This window comes from Chelonoidis abingdonii, chromosome 5 (genome assembly GCF_003597395.2).
Source record: "Chelonoidis abingdonii isolate Lonesome George chromosome 5, CheloAbing_2.0, whole genome shotgun sequence".
Classification (NCBI taxonomy): Eukaryota; Metazoa; Chordata; order Testudines; family Testudinidae; genus Chelonoidis; species Chelonoidis abingdonii.
This window is the reverse complement of record NC_133773.1, coordinates 33,474,740-33,494,573: the sequence shown is the minus strand read 5'-3', so window position 1 is coordinate 33,494,573 and position 19,834 is coordinate 33,474,740. Positions and strand designations below refer to the sequence as shown.

The 19,834-nt window shown below is 39.9% G+C and overlaps 1 protein-coding gene across 1 annotated transcript in view; it reads right to left on the bottom strand.

The window, feature by feature from the left end:
- Positions 1–2,203: 2,203 nt before the first annotated feature.
- The window catches only part of INTS12 (integrator complex subunit 12), a 35,774-nt gene continuing 18,143 nt past the window's right edge, over positions 2,204–19,834 (bottom strand). The window contains exons 5-7 of the mRNA XM_032794249.2: positions 14,094–14,253; positions 11,111–11,263; positions 2,204–8,175 (exon numbers count right to left, since the gene is read on the bottom strand). Of these exons, the coding sequence (XP_032650140.1) occupies positions 7,594–8,175; positions 11,111–11,263; positions 14,094–14,253 (895 nt within the window). The 3' untranslated portion in view covers positions 2,204–7,593. The remainder of the gene's footprint in view (positions 8,176–11,110; positions 11,264–14,093; positions 14,254–19,834) is intronic.

The following is a 19,834-nucleotide window of genomic DNA, read 5'->3' as shown; positions in this document are numbered from 1 at the left end:
AAAAGAAAAATCTAGCTTTAATTTTTCCAAGAAAGTGGGAGAGACTTGTTGAACTCACAAAAGAGGAGAGGTGTGGCAGGTCATGGAGGAACTTTAGCCCTCTGTACATTGTATGACAGAAAAGGCTTGAGAGTTCACTGGTATGGACATACAGATTTTGGTATTTGAACTTCTGTGATTGATCACAATCCAAATGATAAATAAATAACAATGTGGTTTCACTGCCTTATTTGTGATGCACAGGACTGTACCTAGCTGTTGCAATTTCCATGAGTGGAATGTCTCCATCCCTTCAACAAATGTTACCATCCCATTCGATCTGTTCAGAATGCAGTTGATATTGTAAATAATATTGTCTTTATGTCAAGTAGAAAACCAAAATCTTTGGGGTAGACTGTTATATCAGCTTGGTGCTGTGCAATCTTCATTACATTTAATGGGGACTATTGGCTCAAAGCCCTGCGCGTAGAGTTGAATATACTCCAATAACAAACTGCACTAATTTTGCACTACAAACAACAAAAAAGTTTTGTTATTGGAAAGATCCCCCACAAGAAGTTTCTCAGCATGTCTTATATTTCAGAATATCTTAATTAGAGAGGATCTGCTATCTGCAGAAGCTGAAAACTGTTTTAAAGTAGCTGAATTGTGTGTAATAGGCTTAATAAACTCCTACAAGCACAGTGATGAAGCTTTATATGCTAGGGACTGTAGCTGAATGAAAGAACTAGGGAGCAAGACATTAAAAAGGGACTAGTGATTTTGGATGCCTCAGTATTTGTGTGCCCAGCCTGACTCATCTTAAAGGTCTCTGATTTTTAGAAAGTGCTGAGCGTGCACACTATGAATATCAGCCACTTTTCAGGTGACTCAAATTGATATTAAAAAAAATGGCATCCAAAATCACTACTCACTTTTAAAAATCTTGGCTTAAGTGTCTTGATTTCACAAGGAATGAAGGACTGCGCTCTAGTACTAAAGGATGAGCTTTTCAAAAGAATCTGAGGGAGTTAGACAGCTAAGCCCTATTGAATTTCACTGGGATTTGGGAGCCTATTCCCTCAGGCCCTTTTGAAAACTCCAGCCTTAACTGCTGGTGCCCAGAATATATTTTGTATATTTTAGGATAAAAATAATCTATGTATCTTGAATTATATCTGCTTTCTTCCATCAATCACAATCACTTTGGAGTCACAAAAAGTTTAATGGTAATGTACTCCGTACTGACTGATGGGATTGGCTTTGATCATTTCTGAAACCTTGTTCAGTTTTAACTATTATAAATGAATGAGAATATATTTATTTTGCCAACTTTTGTTTTTAAAATAAATAAACTCAAGCCAAGAGCATTGCCAAGATGACGATGAGAAGCTGTCTGAATTAATGCCTTGCCTACACTGGAGGAATCTGGCAAAAATTCTAATGGGACCTGCTTAAAGCAGATCTCGATGAGACAGTACTTAAAACACTAGAGGCTCATCTACATTAGGGTTCCCTACATTGATAACATCAGTGGAGGCAAACCAGTTTTAGTAAAGGTGTGATGGGAGGGAGGCAATTTTTTTCTAATGCAGACATGACTTCAGTGTTTGAATGGCCTGCTCCTGTTAATCAACAACAAAACTCTCATTGACTTCAATGGAGTAAGAGTGGACTCCAGTTTAGTAACCCAATAAGGCACCAATCTTGCAAACACTTACGCACGTGCACTTTACTTACTTGAAGTCAATGGGATTGTGCACTTGCTTAACAGTTTGTAGGACTGGGTGCCAACTTTGTCACACTGTTTCTTCAATAGATTTTTTTTTAAAGTGATGCCATTGTGCTCTGCACAGCAATTTCAAGCCCAGTACTTTCCAAAGCCAAACAGTGACACAGGGACTCAAGTTTTATCTTTGGCAGCCACCTACTGCACTACTTTCCTTTTTGTTTGTAGTCCCTGTCCTAGACAGGATATTATTCACTTTTTCTGTGAAAACAACATTGAGAATTATTCCTTCCAATACTTGTTTTTAAATTAATACATTTCAATGTGTTAGCATCTACATCTAAACTTCAAGAACACTCCTGCTTTTACTTTATGAAAGCTCAGAAAAAATGCACATAATAGGCCCAGTCCTGCAGTGGGGTTGGGTTTCCTGTAAGATAAAGGGCTGCAGTAATGGACCCAATAATTGCAATAGAAAATATAGCTATGATAATGCTGAGTGAATCCAAATTTGTTATTGTAAATTCCATTTATAGCAATTGTTTGCACACAAATTTTTAAATTCTCCTTTTAAATTATTGTAATAATAAATATATTTTTGCACTTGTGTTGTCTTCTTTTAAAAACAATATATTTCTGCATGAAGCACAACAGAACATAGATCCAAGACCTATTTTCCATTCTGTTATCAACTAGAGACCATGCTGTGATCATGATGGTAGCAGAGCAGAGGAAATGAACAGTTGCTTCAAACAGATAATACACTGCATTTGTCTCTATTTATCTTATCAATCTATCAGTATCTATAAAGTGTCATTTAGGCACTGAACAAGGTTTAAAAATACACTGAGAAAACTGCTGTGCAGCAGTTAGCTCGGTTCTGTCCTTCTCTAGCTGTAATCTAGGCTACTGATTTGTGAACATTATTAGTTCTCTGTCTTACTCTAGGATCAATCATGAGTTGTAATAGCGAAAAGCATGTTTCACTCTTGGCTCTCAGAGAGCTGCCAGATTCTGACACGCTTTCTCACAATGAATAGCACTTTGCACCATAAGATTCCCAATTAATTTCAGCAGAACCACTTATAAAGTAGCATTCAGCGAAAGCAAAGTGATCAGAACTTGGCCATTTATGAAGAGTAAGCCTCCCAACACCTCTCAGAGGGAGGAAAATAGTAGACCGCCTATTTACAAGATGGATAAGCTAAGACCTTGGCCACCCTACAAATACTGTACCAGAATAGCTCTATTGGTATACTTATACCAGCAGAGCTCCCTATTGCAGACACAGCTTACACAGACAGAAGGAGTTTTACCTGTCAATATAGTAACACCACCTCCCCAAGTGACATTAACTATGCCAAAAGCAGTGCTCTTCTGTTGGCATGGCTACATCTACAGTGGGCATTTTGCCAGCATAGCTATGTCGGCTAGAGGATGAGTTTTTTCCGCATCCCGACCACACAGCTATACTGACAAACATTTGAGGTGTAGATCTGGCCAAAGACAGAGAGATGCTGTTACTTCTAAATCACACAATAATGCAGAGTCAACCTAGAACAGGGATTGGCAACCTTTGGCACACGGCCCACCAGGGTAAGCCCCCGGTGGGCTGGTTTGTTTACCTGCTGCGTATGCAGGCTTAGCTGATTGAGGCTCCCACTGGCTGCGGTTCACTGCTCCAGGCCAATGGGGGCAGTAGGAAGTGGCATGGGCCGAGGGATGTGCTGGCCGCCGCTTCCCACAGCCCCCATTGGCCTGGGACGGCGAACCGCAGCTAGTGGAGCTGCGATCAGCCAAACCTGCAGACGCGGCAGGTAAACAAACCAGCCCAGCCTGCCACGGGGCTTACCCTGGTGGGTCGCGTGCCAAAAGTTGCTGATCCCTGACCTAGAACCTCAAACTCCAGCTCTCCAGTCTTTAAATAATAGATCACACTTTATGACAGTTCTGGAGCCTTGCATTTGTCACAGAACAGATTCCTTGGCCTGTAAGGTAGGTTCCATTGAACAACACTGTACAATGAACATTCCCTTCTTGCAGACAGGTGGAATTTTTATTCCTTCCATCCTGATTATGCTTCCTAAAGCAGAGAAGCCGTTGTTTCCTGCATTCTCCTCTGTTTTCCAACAGTTTGTGCGTGATGAGTTCAAGTTAAGCATTTGCCCTAGACCAGGTCTACACTGGAAACTATTGATGATGTGTCAGTTAGGGCAGTGATTCTTTACATATTTATATCAGCACAATGCCTCCCTAGTGTTGATGCGGTTACATGGTCAAAAAAGTCCTTTTGCTAGTATAGCTTATCTCATTTGGGGAGCTGGTACAATCTATACCAGCAAAATAACTCTTTTGCTGATATTATCTGTCTCTCTACTGGTGGGGTTTACTGGTAAAGTTATATCAGCAAATTCTTTCTAAGGTAGACCTGGCCTGACTACATGGGAAGAGACAGTCTTGTATTAAAAATCTAGTCTCATTAATATTCCAAAAAGGAAGAGGAGGGAGGCAACCTAGCACCAACTCCCTATCAGATAATACAATTGTAACAGCATTAAAGTACATCTAGGTGAGCTGCTTTAGTGGTATTTCAAATTGGGTTAGCTATCTCAAACTAGCTAACAAAAACAAAAACAATACACTTTTTTCCCTAGTCCAGACAAACCTAAAGCAAACCACATAATATGATGTTTCAAGGTTTTGGGCCCTCGCATTTATCCATAAGCAAAACTATAGACATGCTCAGAGGCTGCACCAAGACCACTTTGCAAATTAGGATTTTGATGCTTTCCTGCCAGAATAAATTTTACCAATGAAGTAAATGCTTTACTTAGGAGTAAACTTGCTAAAAAAGAAAACTATTTTTTACATTCCATTTCATAGTTTATGTGCCATTTCCACAGAATACCATTTACAAGGAATAAAAATTCCTTGTCTGCACAAAAAAACTGGTTTAATGTCTCCGCCCTCCACCCTATGATGTCATTAAAAAACTTTCTGTGCTAGAATGAGGGTGGAAATAGGGATAATTCAGAGGCCATACACATTTTTTATTATCTGTGCTGTTACTCAAACTATTTTGGCAGTTTACAGACAATAAAAAGAAGAGAAAAGAAAATCTTTATTCTTTCAGGAAGTAGTACAGTTGAAAAAGAAGTTCTACTAGCACCTGACAGTGATTTTTCTTTAGTTCACTAAATAAAACTACTACTTGAGAATCAGAAGGTCTCTTAGGTCTTGTCTTTTCTAGGAAAAAGCTGAATTCAACATATCACACATTTTAAATCATCATCATCCTTGTTATGATGGAAGGTGAACAGTTAAGGGGATTGGGGCTGCATTTCCTGCGCTATGCTGACGTGCTATTTCCTTGCAATAAGCAAAACTTGTGAGTTTTGTGGCTGGTAGATAAAGCGTGGAATACTTAAAATAATCTCATGATTTTAGGTGCTTTAGAAATATACATAAGAAAGCTAACACTTGGCATGTCTTTTCTTCAGCTTTCCCTTCCTCACATCACCAAAACACAAGAAATTGATTCAATGGCTTACACTTTTGCAGCAGCTGGAGAAAGTAAAGTGTTATATAAGTGTTTAATTCAAGATCTAAACCTGCAGATACTTGTCTCTACCACACTGTCACTTCAATTTTTTCATGCCTCTTAAAACCAGATTTTTTTAAGGTTTTCTGTAGCATCAGTGAACTCAAAAGAACATTCACACTAATGTTTTGTATCTGCTCCTCCATTTTTTCAGGTGAGGGAGCCTATATGTCTCTTTTCTAATGCTCTTGCTCCCCTCTGTGCCATGGTGAGTTATGGAAAAAAACAAAACAAGGCTGCTAATAAGCTTCCTTGATAGCTGAAAATGAAATGCGCTCTTTCAAATGGCCACTTCCAATAGAGGTATATATGTTTAAATAGTTTCTTCATGGAATCCATTTCAGATAATAGTATTTCCTATGGAATTTTCTCATTTGCAATTTCATTAATTCTGCACAACTTCTCCACTGAAAACTCACTGTGAGAGAAATGCTTTAGCTTCAGGAAAGTAACAGGTTAATAGATGTATAATACTTATATTAACGTGATTAAAAATGATAATGCATCAAGTATAATTCATGAAGTGTATATATAAAAATATGTTTCCCTACATATAATACTTACAAATACTGAAGTTTGAGTGATTTGAGCTTAAAAAAAGGAGCATGTTATGTTTTAAGGCCAGAAGGGACCATTACGGATAATTCAGTCTGACCTCTCGCAGAGCACGGGCCACTGGACTTCCCTGAAATAATTTCTGTTTGAGTTCAATATCTGTGATTGAATTACAGCACACCTTTTAGAAAAACATTCAATCCTAATGTAAACATCATAACAGAGAATCCACCACAACCCTGGGTAAATTGTTCCAATAGTTAGAATTATTCTCATTCAAATTTTTTTTGCCTTATCTGTAGTCTGAATTTATCTAGCTTCAGCTTCCAGACCTTCCATTTTATTTCTCCTTTGTCTGCTAGATTAAATAACCCTCCATTATCAAAATTATTGTTCCCCATCCCCATGTAGGTACTTATGGACAGTAAATATCCTTCTCTTTGATAAGCAAAATAGATTCACTCTGAGTCTCTCACTAGAAGGCATGTTTTCTAAACATTTAACCATTCTCATGGCTCCCCTTTGAACCTGCTCCAATTTTTCAACATCCTTCTTGAAGTGCGGACCCCAAAACTGGACACAGCATTTCAGAAATGGTCACAGTAGTACCAAATACAGAATACAACCTCCTTAAAGGTTTTTCATCAAACTTCCCAAAGTCAGTCACAGACACCAAATAAAGAAAGTTTTGTTCTCAAAGGAGAATTGTTACAAAAGTTATGAACACGTAGAAACAAATGTAACATCATAAACCATTCTGCATCCTTAAAAATAACTAAGGTTAAGATTTTGTCACAGTTATTTTTAGTAAAAGTCATGGACAGGTTGCAGGCAATAAAAATAAATAAAAAAAAATTGCATGGAAGTCATGACTATCACTAAAAATAATGGGAAGAGGAGGGAAGGAAGAAATGACACCTGGAGCCCCATGGAGGGGACTGACAGTCCCAGCCCCACTGCCATAGAGGCTGAGACAGCGGCACAGCCCCTGCACCAGCTGCGGTTCGGGGGCTCCCCGCCCCACCTTTGACAGCTGAAGCCGAAATCACAGAAATCCATTAAAGTCACGGAACCCATGACCTCCGTGACTAAATCGTATCCTTAATTATTAAATCACCACTGGCAAATGCTACAATACATTGTCTATGCAAACTTTAAACAAATATGAACAAACATTTCTTCAAACTTGAGAAAGGGGACATGTTTAGTCCGCTAGATCTGAAGCATACAGTATATTTACAGTGTGCTGTACATGGAGAAAATACACAGATTTACATTCTTAAGCATATTATAGAACAGGGGTCAGCAACCTTTCAGAAGTGGTGTGCTGAGTCTTCATTTATTCACTCTGATTTAAGGTTTTGCGTGCCAGTAATACATTTTAACATTTTTAGAAGGTCTCTTTCTATAAGTCTATAATATATAACTAAACTATTCTAGTATGTAAAGTAAATAAGGTTTTCAAAATGTTTAAGATGCTTAACTTAAAATTAAATTAAAACGCAGAGCCCACTGGACTGGTGGCCAGGACCCGAGCAGCGTGAGTGCCACTGAAAATCAGTTTGCGTGGTGCCTTTCGCACACGTACCATAGGTTGCCTACCCCTGTTATAGGAAAAAAAGCTAATCTGGAAATTAGCTGCATGGATATTTATTAAATGAATTATGTTACACTTCACATATATTTTTGTTTTGAAGAAACACAGAAACAAGATTAACAGACAGCTCTATTACTTCTTCAGTTTCTTTTGGGCAGCCTTCTTCTTGACCATTTGTAACCTTTTCATAGCATTGAGCTGTGATTCCTGAGAAGTCGGGCCCTTTAGGGACAGTGACTGATTGCCAGAATCTGCATTTGATTTGCTGGTGCTGCTCCCGCTGTTACTTGTTGTGCTACTGCTTCCATTCCCACTATTCCCCTGGCTGCTGCTGCCTGGGGCCGTGCTGCTAGGACTAGGAAGACCTACTTTGCTGACATTGTCACTGCTTACTGAACGACTCAGACCAGTTTTCCCCAAAGTCAGAGATGGAAGAGGTTTTAGTTGAACAGGGTTTGTGTTGTTGTTACTGGAAGCTATTTTTGACCCTAGCCCTGTTTTAGATGTTGTTAACCCTGACAAACCCACAGGTTTCTGGTTATTAGAGGAGGCTGCAGGTTTTCCACTGGTACTCTGTGCTGTTGATCCCAGTTTGGCGGTTGATGGACCGGTGGAGGAGGTTTTGGCTGCAAAAGCCGCCCATCCAGTAAGGCCACTGGTTGCTGAAGAGGAAACGCTGGTACCGGCTGAGTTCCCCGAAATTGCTGCTGTGGTCTAAAATCAATCAATCTTATATTAGTAATTTTTGAACACATAGCAAGAATGGTTATGATCAGACTTCAGTTTCAGATTAGAGAATATTCTTATATTTCATCCTGGATCATCTCAGTCAAAAGCAACACAGAGAAAGGAAAGGAGACAGGTGCAGAGCCTCTGTCTTCACTGAAAATGAAGTTAGTATTATCATTTCTTTCCTTTTTTCTAACCAGCGAACAGGACACCAAATGGCACAATGATCCTTCACTAAACTCCATAAAAAGACAGTCTATCTGAAGTAATTAAAAAGATCAACACTTGTGAAGAACAAATGAGAAAGGCAGTCCACTAGATTGTGTGAGATTCTGTTACCTGGAGCTGCTTTCTAAGAAGGTAACAGATGGTCTATCACATAATCAGATCCCAAGCAATGAAAATAATGCAGATACCAGAGTTCCTTGATCATTTTATAAAAAACAGGATTTCCCCCCAGCCCTCCTGTACCTGCCATGCCCCCACCACATACAAGCTTAAACTGTCCACAAAAGTTACTGGATATGTTTCCATTTAGTGTTTCTGTTAATGCACTATAATAAATAATACTCAGCACTTACATAGTGCTCTTCATCTTAAATTAGCTTTAAAACAGTAATTAATCTTCATTACAACTCGTGAATAGTTAACCTTTGTTTACATTTGAAGAAAACTGATATATGGATATTAAATAATTCACCCAAAGTTATTCAGTGAGTCTGAGTTAAGGCTTAGGTGTTCTCCCCTCCTATCTTCTGCTCAAACCCATAGTCCTCCTCCTTCCCACCAGCACATCCATGCAGTTTCTAAATGCTGAGAGTTATGACTGAAATTAGGCATTGATCCTGCAATTATTGATGCAAGTAACTTTTCAGATGTATGAAGTTATTCACATAAATATTTGTTTGCATCATAGGCATCATATTATCCATATGGGCTCCCATACATGGAAAGCAGTTAAACATATGAATAACTTTATGCACAAGAATAGTTCTTCTGATTTCAGCATGCTTAGGCTTGGTCTACACCTAATACTTACATCAGCACACCTATGTTAGCCAGGGTGTGAAAAAACCAACCCCCTACAGAAACAGTTATGCCAATAAAATCCCCCATGTTGACACAGCTATTCTGACAGAAGAATGATTTTGTTGACATCACCAACATCATTCGGAGAGGTAGGATTCGCACACCAGCAGAAAAACTTCTTCTGTCATTGTATGCTGCAACTACACTAGCTATGCTGGCATAGCCCCACATAAGGTAGACATTGTGACATTGGCAGACCAGCTCATGCCAAGGCCACTGGGCCTCACTGAATGCTGACAAATGCCTAGCTGGAAACCAGTCTGGTTTGCCTGTGCATTAGCATTGTTAAAATAGATATCAGAGTTACAAGAATGTGTTTAGACTTCATGAAATGCTTGTAGGATGCTGCATGATAACATCTGTATCCTATGTTATACGGTAATATTTAAGTATTTGCTCTAGAACTTTAAAAATGCTTGCTAACACTGTAAACCCCACAGCCAACAGACAAGCATTACCAGGTGTGAAATACTACAAGAGGTGTCATCTCCTCCCCAAAAAAAGAAGGCCTATAGACACCAGTCAAACTATTGTGGAGCATCAGTGAACAAAAGTCTTTACTGATTGCTTCCCCCAACACCCATGAAGTGGGTACCCATACAAGCCCTCATCCCACTGCAGCTTGAACGCCAGGGGAAGGGAATAAAAATCCCTGTTAAAGAGAAATTGTGATCACTATGTTGCTTGAAATTCAGAGAGGGCAAAATTTCTGAGTAAGAGCAAGATCCCGAAGCTGATTGGTTTGGATTAGCCCTAAAGGATATATAGAGCTTGCATATTGTAACAGTTACTAATATGTTTTGGCACATTCGTGTGTGTATGTTTACCTACTTTAACCTTGTAAATAACTCCTGTTTCTTTTTCTTAGTTAATAAATCCTTAGTTTATTACAGGACTGACTGTCAGCACCGTCTTTGGTAAGAGATCTGAGGTGCAACTGACTTGGGGTAAGTGTCTGGTGCTTGGGGACTGGGAGTAACCTGAATATTGTTTTGACTTTTGATGTAAAAGATCATTTATCACGAAGGCAGGCCTGCCTGGGTGACAAGATAGATCAGACTGCCCAAGGGACAGTCTGTGACTCCGTGGTAAGGCTGTTACAGAGTTTGTGAAGTTCCCACTTGTTACGTGGCTGGTGAAATCTAACTATAGAACATACAACCCATTTGAGGTTTTGTGACCTGCTTCTTGACAGTCTGCCCCCAAGTTGGCACCCACAGACAGCTTCACTGACACAGCCTTACAGTTTCACCTGCATTGAAGTGCTTTGCTGGACTGGGGTCATAGTTTGTTAGGCTACTCAAGCTATTTATTATGCTGTTGCTGCAGTTTCTAGTTCATCTCCTTTTATCACCTCATGACAATCTTTAACATAGAAAAATAACCCTGAGAAGGAGAAACATGAGACAAGGTATAGAAGAGGAAGGGATCTCACAAATTAGATCTTACAGAAGCAACAGGGCTTCTCCAGTCTCAAAGAGAAGTCCTGCAATTGCAAATGTATGCATGTTACTTAAGAAAGGATGTGAATTGCTGTCCTTTCTATGAGCGTGAAGATTTCTCACTTTTATAGAAATGACATTTAAAAAAAACAAACCAGAACAATCTACTTTTTTTTCCTCCTTATAAAACAAAAAGTCAAGAAACTGAAAATTCACTATGTTACAGCACTACTGAATACAGATAAGGGCCTGTACTGGGGTTTTGATTACATTAAAAAGCAAGGTGAGGTTCTGACAAGGGAAAAAACAGCCATACAAAATTTAAGCAAGAACATTTCATATATGCAATAAAATAAAAGCACTTAGAGAGAGAGTTTAATGTACAGCACCTTGACTTCTGTCCTCTTGAATGCTAGGAAAGTTGTTGGGGTATCCAGCTTGAGCTTAATTTCAGGTTTCTTTACCAATGGATCTTTCACAGCTGGTGCTACTGAAACTACTGCAGGAGCCGGTTTCTGAGGTGGTTTCTGAGTCTTTTGAGCCTGTATAAATAATAATTAAACTCAAATTAGTTATGTTTCTGCACTAACGACAAAGAATTAATCAGAGTGACAATAAAAAACATGAGTATTCTGAGATCACAACATTAGCCATTAGAATACTATCTTAGATGAGACCTGGAAATTAAACATTGAGAAAACAGGTCAGGTGGAAACGCAACTTAGATTTGTAGGGAGGTTTCCAGCTGACAGGATAGGTGGGATTGAGTCCCATAGCATGGGAACAGTCCAGCAACTGACAGGCACACTGGGTGGGACCATATATTTGAGTGGGTAAACAGAGGCGGGAGGAGGAGTCAGTAGTTTGACCTGATGGAGGAGTGTACGGAACTGGTGGATGAAGGGACAGGGAAGAAAAATATTGGGAAAGGTTATGGTTAGAAACTAGCTTCTGGGAAGCAGATTGCAGAGTTCTTTTCAGAGAAAGCAGGTAAGGTGACAGTATTTTTACTGAGGTCGCAAAAGGAAACTGTAGCCTACAAAGGGAAAGTTGAAGTATGGTGGTTTGATGGGGAGGTGAGTGTGATGCGCTGTATCTTCGGGGAACACATTATGCCCCCATCATCTTTATAAAATGATTGTGTGGTATCCAATGCAAAGTTTGTCATGTTGGGTGTCTTCAGATGGCTTATGATGCACTGAGCATGGTTGTTATAGTGATGTTATAGTAATTGTTACAGTAATGTTTTAGTAAGATTATGTTATAATTTCATGTATATAGTATATATAATTTCATGTATATAGGCTGAAATTGTATCCTCATAGCTTAAAGAAAACCCAGGCAAAAACTCTCCAAGAACAGAGAGGCAGTTCACACCTCATCAGGGCACACATGGGACATACAGGAACAAAAGACGCTGGCCTAGGAAACAACAAAAGGATCTGTTAGACTCTCAAGTGAGTCACTCCCCTTCCTTTGCTCAGTTTGGAACTGCAATGAGGTAATGCTCACCTGACTCTGAAAGGGTGGAGGCAAAGCCAAGAGAGAAGAAAGAACATGATAAAAGGGAGAGACGTTTGCCATGCACTCTCTCTTCCACTTATATCTACACACATCACCACCAAGTGACTGAAGCGCTGATCAAAGTTGAAGAGCAACCAGCCAGCCTGTGGTGAGGAACATCTAAGTTTGTAGGCGCATTGAAAGTGTTAAGACCAGCTCAGAACACATTTTAATTTTATTTCATTTGACCAAATTGTTATGCTTTGACTTATAATCTCTTAAATTTATCTTTGTAGTTAATAAATCTGTTTGTTTATTCTATCTGCAGCAGTGTGTTTGGTCTGAAGTGTGTCAGAAACTCCCATTGGGATAATAAGTCTGGTACATATCAATTTCTTTGTTAAATTGATGAACTGATATAAACTTGCAGCATTCAGCAGGCATAACTGGACACTGCAAGACAGAGGTTCCTAGGGTAGTGTCTGGGACCGGAGATATTGGCTAGTGTCATTCGGTTGCACAATCCAAGGAGAAGTTCCATGCCAGAGGCTGTGCGTGAACAGCCCAGGAGTGGAGTTCTCACAGCAGAGCAGGGTGAGGCTGGCTCCCAGAGTCAAGGATTGGAGTGACCTAGCAGACTACCAGTCCAGATAACACCAGAAGGGAACGTCACAGTGACCGTGAAGGTGGATGAGTATGGTACTTCAGTGCAATTTACTGAGCACAAGTAAGCAGTCCTGAGTTCAAAGGACTGAAGATAATCAAAGTACTAAAACGACTACTGAAATCAATTAATAACTTTCACTGACTATAGCAAAAACATTTTAAATGAGATTTTCCTAACAGAAAGGTCATTTCAACATGTAACATTTTGCTAGGTTATCACAAAGTAGCTTCAAAATTTAACAAAATGTCTTCTGTATAATGTCTCAGTTTTAGAAGGTCTCAGAATTCAAGATGAATGAGCTAATGATTTATGTTTAGTGCAAATAAAGATGTTTTCTTACTCCCATGTAACTTACTTTTATGTTAATTTGAGCTTTTATAAATTGTTTCTAATACCAAAAGACACTTTTTACCAACAAATTTTGACTTATGAAACTCAGAAGTCAACAGCCTGCTTACTAAAGAAATTAGTTAGATGCTATCAGGTTTATTTCTTACTTTGGCTTGCGGATCTCTTCTCTGCTAACCCCAGATGCTTTTGTTCGCTTGTAACCTTTAAGCTGAACCCCAAGAAAGCTATTTTGGGTACTTGATTTTTGGAATTACTCTTTTAAAATCTAGCAAAAGCCTAAGTTCCAGATGTATTTTCTTTCTCTTTGTTTTTAATAAAATATACCTTTTTTAAGAACAGGATTTGATTTTTAGTGTCCTAAGAGGTTTGTGCATGTTGTTTGATTAGCTGGTAGCCACAGCTAATTTCCTTTGTTTTCTTTCTCAGCTCTTCCCAGAGGGGTGTGTGTGAGAGAAAGGGCTTGAGGGTACCCCACAGGGAGGAATTCCCAAGTGCCCCTTCCTGGGTTCAAAGGGAGCTTTTTTTGCATTTGGGTGGTGGCAGCATTTACCAAGCCAAGGCCAGAGAGAAGCTGTAACCTTGGGAGCGTAATACAAGCCTGGAGTGGCAAGTATTAATTTAATTTTGAAAATCTCTGCGGGTCCCCACTTCCTGCATGTCGAGTGACAGAGTGGGGATTCTAACCCTTTACAGGTAAAGCAAGCAGAAAACAGACACCAAGAGGGATTTTACAGCTAACTGGCTGGCTGGGTGTCCATAAGGGAGCTCCCTCGGCCCTTCAGTTATTACATAGCCAAAACGAATTGCTGTCCCCAAATACTACTCATGTTAGACAAAAAGCTGACTCTTACCATTCTCTTCATCTGCCTGGTACAGCGGGCACAATACCACACAAGGCGAGGATCATTGACCTCTTTGTCTGTCACCTGAGGTTTATGACAATCCTGGTGATAGAGATTATGGCACTCCTGACACTCTACTAACTGATTTCCAGAAGTAACTGTCATTTGCCTGCAGAACAAACAGTTGAAAACACGTTACTGACGAAAGCACTTTAAGGTTATAAAAACATAAGAATGGCCGAACCGGGTCAGACCAAAGGTCCATCTAGCCCAGTATCCTGTCTACCGACAGTGGCCAATGCCAGGTGCCCCAGAGGGAGTGAAACTAACAGGCAATGATAAAGTGATCTTTCTCCTGACATCCATCTCCATCCTGTAACAAACAGAGGCCAGGGACACCATTCTTTACCCATCCTGGATAATAGCCATTTATGGACTTCACCACCATGAATTTAACCAGTTCTCTTTTAAACACTGTTATAGTCTTAGCTTTCACAACCTCCTCGGGTAAGGAGTTCCACAAGTTGACTGTGTGCTGCGTGAAGAAGAACTTTCTTTTATTTGTTTTAAACCTGCTGCCTATTAATTTCATTTGGTGACCCCTAGTTCTCGTATTATGGGAATAAGTAAATAACTTTTCCTTATCCACTTTCTCCACATCACTCATGATTTTATATACCTCTATCATATCCCCCCTGAGTCTCCTCTTTTCCAAGCTGAAGAGGCCTAGCCTCTTCAATCTTTCCTCGTATGGGACCCTCTCCAAACCCCTAATCATTTTAGTTGCCCTTTTCTGAACCTTTTCTAGTGCTAGAATATCTTTTTTGAGGTGAGGAGACCACATCTGTACACAGTATTCGAGATGTGGGCGTACCATGGATTTATATAAGGGCAATAATATATTCTCAGTCTTATTCTCTATCCCCTTTTTAATGATTCCTAACATCCTGTTTGCTTTTTTGACCGCCTCTGCACACTGCGTGGACATCTTCAGAGAACTGTCCACGATGACGCCAAGATCTTTTTTCTGACTCGTCGTAGCTAAATTAGCCCCATTATCTAGTCATTGTGATCTTTGCAAGGCTTAATATAAAAAATTAGAAATATTCTTACGCTATGGATACACTTTATATTCTTGGCAAAATGAAAAAGATCCCTTTTCTACTGTACGAGTTCTTCCTAACAACCATCTTACAAACTTTTTGTTGCTTTGAAGTAGACTCTAAAGAAAAGCTAAGAATTTTAGATTATTATTATAAACACATCTACAAGTCACCTGCCTGTAAAGGAAAAAGTCATTTGGTTTGTTCCCTTATCAGGTATAAAGCTCTGAAAAATGTTCTATTACCATTACTAGTACTATTATTATAGTATCTGAGTGCCTAGGGAACAATATTGTTGTAAGATATTGAACTGTATTGTTCAACAACCAATAGAGTCTCAATGACAACCATTCTTATACTCCTGGGGGAATTCTGTGTCACTGTGCCCATGCAGAATCCATGTGCCATTCAGAATTGCACCCCCTCATCCACAGAAAATACATTCTGCCAGAAAGGAGTTGCAATTACTCCTTTTGACCACCAAGGGCTGCTGTGGCACCAGAACAGAGAGCAGCCACTCCCAGCAGCCCGAGCTGCGGATAGGGAAGAGAAAGAGGCTGCCTTTCTCACAGCACCCTGCCGATGGGACCAGGTAAGGAGGCACAGAATATGGGGGGATGGACAGCATGGGATGCGTGGGGCTGCTGGGGGGTGGGTGTCACACACTGGGGTTCAGAAGGGCTAGTGTGGGGGACAGACTGGGGCAGGGGCTGAGTGGGAGTGGCGGTGCAGGGACACATGGGGAGAGGGAAGTGGTTGAGTGGGGGTGCAAGGACACCTGGGGTTGGGGGGTGCAGGGATACATAGGGATGGGGGGGTATATGGGGGTAGGGGCAGATGTGCCTGACTGAATGAGAGAAGTTAGGGATCAGCATGGCAGAGGCTCCCTAACAATCCTTCCCCCCACCTAAAATCTGTTCCATACTTCTCCCACCCACACTCAATAACCTTCCAAGTTTATACCCAGGCTCCCTCCCAGCAATTACTTCTCTCTCGCTCAGCTCCTCTGTTATCCTTGACTCCCCTGCTTCTGAGCGAGATGGAAAATATGTTTCTGTCTTGTAGTTTCAATGAATTATTACTTATATTTACGTATTAATATGCCTAGTAAGGAATATATTTGTCAAAAAACATTTCCTGCATTTTTGTTGTTGTCTGTATTGCTACAGTCATAGCTGCTGACAGGTATTTTAAAATAAATGACCAAAATAATTGAATCTGGTGTGATTATACTGTGCTATTTTGACAAATAAAATATGCAGAATTTTAAAATAAAATATTGTGTGTGAAATTTAATTTTTTTTGGCATGGAATTCCCCCAGGATTAATTCTTTCAGTTAAAGGAGTCAAAAAAAAACCTAGGATGCAAGTAGTACACTATTTTGTGGAACTTTTAGTAAGCATCCTTCGCTCCCCATCACAGACAGACATTAGAAACATAAGATAATGCCAACAACATGGAGAGATGGAACAGAAAGGAGTGGCTATGCAGTTCTGCTTTGAAACAAATATGTAAGCTGGTGATGAGGACTTAGTTTTGTGTGGGCTTCTGCTGAAAAGAATCACATCGTGTAAGGGACAAATTAGTGACGTACACAAGACTGGAAGTATGTCTGTGGTCAAATCGCATTTTCCTAACGATTTCTTCTTTCAGATGACAAATCAGGCTATTTAATTGCTAAGCCGCTTTTGCTCATCTCCCTGAGGAGCAGGTACCTAAGTAACCATGGAAACTCTATTTGTGGATGGGTGGGGAAAGGTAGTACCTTTTTTCTTTATATAACAAGGAAATGAAATCGGAAGAGGTTGTTGATATAGCTGTAAGAACAATTTCTGAAAAATATCTATTTCTTTTTTAACTAGGCTATCTAAAAAACAAAGGAGGAAATGTTTCAGAAATTCTGGAGCACATTATTTATACTCAGGATATTTCAGAAGCCATTTGATTCTTGAAAAATAGATTGGGTCAGAACAAAGCATCTCTCTTTCAACTGCATGTGACAAGGGAACAGACTAATCTCCATACTTTAAAACTATAAAGGACAATTTTGGATGGATTACAAAAAAATAAACTTTTCATGCCAAGAAAAGTCAAAGTCTGACTTACTTTAAGCTAGTCTTTAAATCAAGAGAAGCCTGAATGGTTTTGTATCTTTTAAAAAAGGAGACAAAATTAATTTATTCATTACAGTTTAGAAGGCTATTCTTGAAAAGAGAATGCGGATTCTTCCTAAATGCTCTCTCTTTGACAGGACTTCAATGTCACCTGCACGTCTCACACAACATTTTCCTTTGTAATATTTTTGCTTTTGATTCTTTAAGGTTCCCATAACTAGTGACTTGTGTTTTTTCCTTAAACATCTGTATGCGGAAGGGAGGGCCAGGCATTAGAGCTGGGGGAGAAGGGAGGACAAACTTTTTGGCCCGAGGGCCACATCTGGGTATGGAAATTGTATGGCCGGCCATGAATGCTCACGAAATTGGGTGCTGGGGTGCAGGAGGGTGTGAAGGCTCTGGCTGGGGGTGCGGGTTCTAGGGTGGGGCTATGGATTAGGAGTTAGGGGTGTTGAAGGGCCGGATGTGGCTCCCGGACCATAGTTTGCCCACCTCTGCGTTAGAGGGAGGGGATTTTGTACCTCCCTCCCTCCCAGACTGACATAAAAAAAAAACAAAACAAAAAAACAAAAAAAACCCAGAAAATAAAATTGGGGTCACTCTAGAACTGCTACTTGCACTCTAATTTGCAAAGCTGCACTCAGATCCCACTCTACAACAGTGTGAAAAGTGAATAAGCAGTCTCACTGTTAGTGCACATTTCAGGGAGTTAGAACACTTCCATTCTAATGCTGGCTCTGCAGTGACTTGCTAGGTGACATTGAGCAAGTCACTTCATCTCTCTCCAGTTCAGATTCCCTATGTGTAAAATGGCAATAACACAGATAGCAGTACAGATAAACTGGCAAATGATCGTCTTTTTGTTCTGTGTTTGTACACTGCCTCACACAACAGGGTTCTTGCCAGGATTGGAGTTCCTCAGTGCTACTGCAATGCAAATAAGTTATAATAATATTTGGGCTCTCCTTTTCTTCTTAATGCAGTTTAGCTAAGTGTTTCACATTTGGATATGAAGTTTTCATTAGCAGTTAGTCAAATATTACAAAGTTTCACTTTCAAAACACTATACATATTTGCTTTACTTTATAGAAGAATTCAACACCTTATTGTTAAAATGTTCTGTTTAACATTGACACTTTTTTTTTAGATTTGTAAAAGAGTCTAAACCATGTTTGTTTACAGTATTCAGTATTTCTGCTCAGATAAACAAAAAAACACCATTGTTGAAGCGGGAGTTAATAGTGGAAATCCCAGCCCTAGCAACTGAAGCCTCACTCAGTAAGCCTTAATTACAAGGACAGGTAAATAAAACATTTAACAGAGTAAGAATGCTTACTTACATAGCTGTCATAAATCTAATAAACAGCATCTTAGCTGCTGTCTTAAAGTGTGGTTGGGATATTGTCCACAGGCCTGTATTCTAAGTTGCCCCAGGTAACAAAAGGTCAACTCTGACTATTAAATATAATTTTTATAAAGGTAAGCAAAAGTTGAAGATAGAAAGATTGGTCCAAACTGTATTTTAGTTAGAAGAACTGAGATAAAGTTGTAACAAATATGGTAGCGTCCTGCAATTTTCTTGAAAAATCTTACTGAATTCAGTTTAAGTATCTTTGGAGTCCATTGTACTAAATGCAAAGTTTAAATGTTAAATATATTTCTTGGGAAATACCTAGAGGAAAGTTAATGTAAATTCCCCATTTCTAGTTATGCAAAAAACCTGATTTTTGAAGTTACGCCCTGAGCAGAGGGCTTCTCTCTGCCAATTATCTGTGCCCAGAGACTGGTGACCAAAGGCCGAGGCTATGGCTACTCTACAGAGCTTGCAACAATGACACTGTAGCGCTGCTAGTGCAGTAGCTCCATGCCAACAGGAAAGACCTCTCCTGCTGACATACCACTGTCCACACTGGTGCTTAGGTCAGTGTAACTTACATTGCTCAGAGGGGTGGCTTATTCACACCCTTGAGTGACATAATTTATATCGACATAAGGTGAGGTGTGCACGTAGCCTGAGCTGTATAAAGAAACAGCTAAAATGGCCAGACTTTGTTCTGGTTCTGAATCTGAGACAGTTATAGACTTGTAACTATGGTGAAACCCAGTTGTGGTTTTGAAGACTGACACCACTGCCTGAGGCTGGATTTGGGGGTGACTTCTAGTTAGCTCTTTAGCATGCATGTGGGTTCTTTTATTGTTTTCAATGTTTTTTCTGTAATGTTTTCACCGAAAGAATAAGGTGCTTCCTTTGAAAGAGCTGTGTGGTAACTTGTAATCGCTGGCAATTACACTGGGCACAGCCTTCGCAGAGAGAGTTAAGTGGAGCTGGTGGCCTTTTAGGTAGTCTGGCTTGCTGAGGATATCACAGGGTAAATAAGGGAACTCCAATCTCTGCCAAAGAGAGATTCATAGATTCTAGGACTGGAAGGGACCTCGAAAGGTCATCGGGTCCAGTCCCCTGCCCTCATGGCAGGACCAAATACTGTCTAGATCATCCCTGATAGACATTTATCTAAGCTACTCTTAAATATC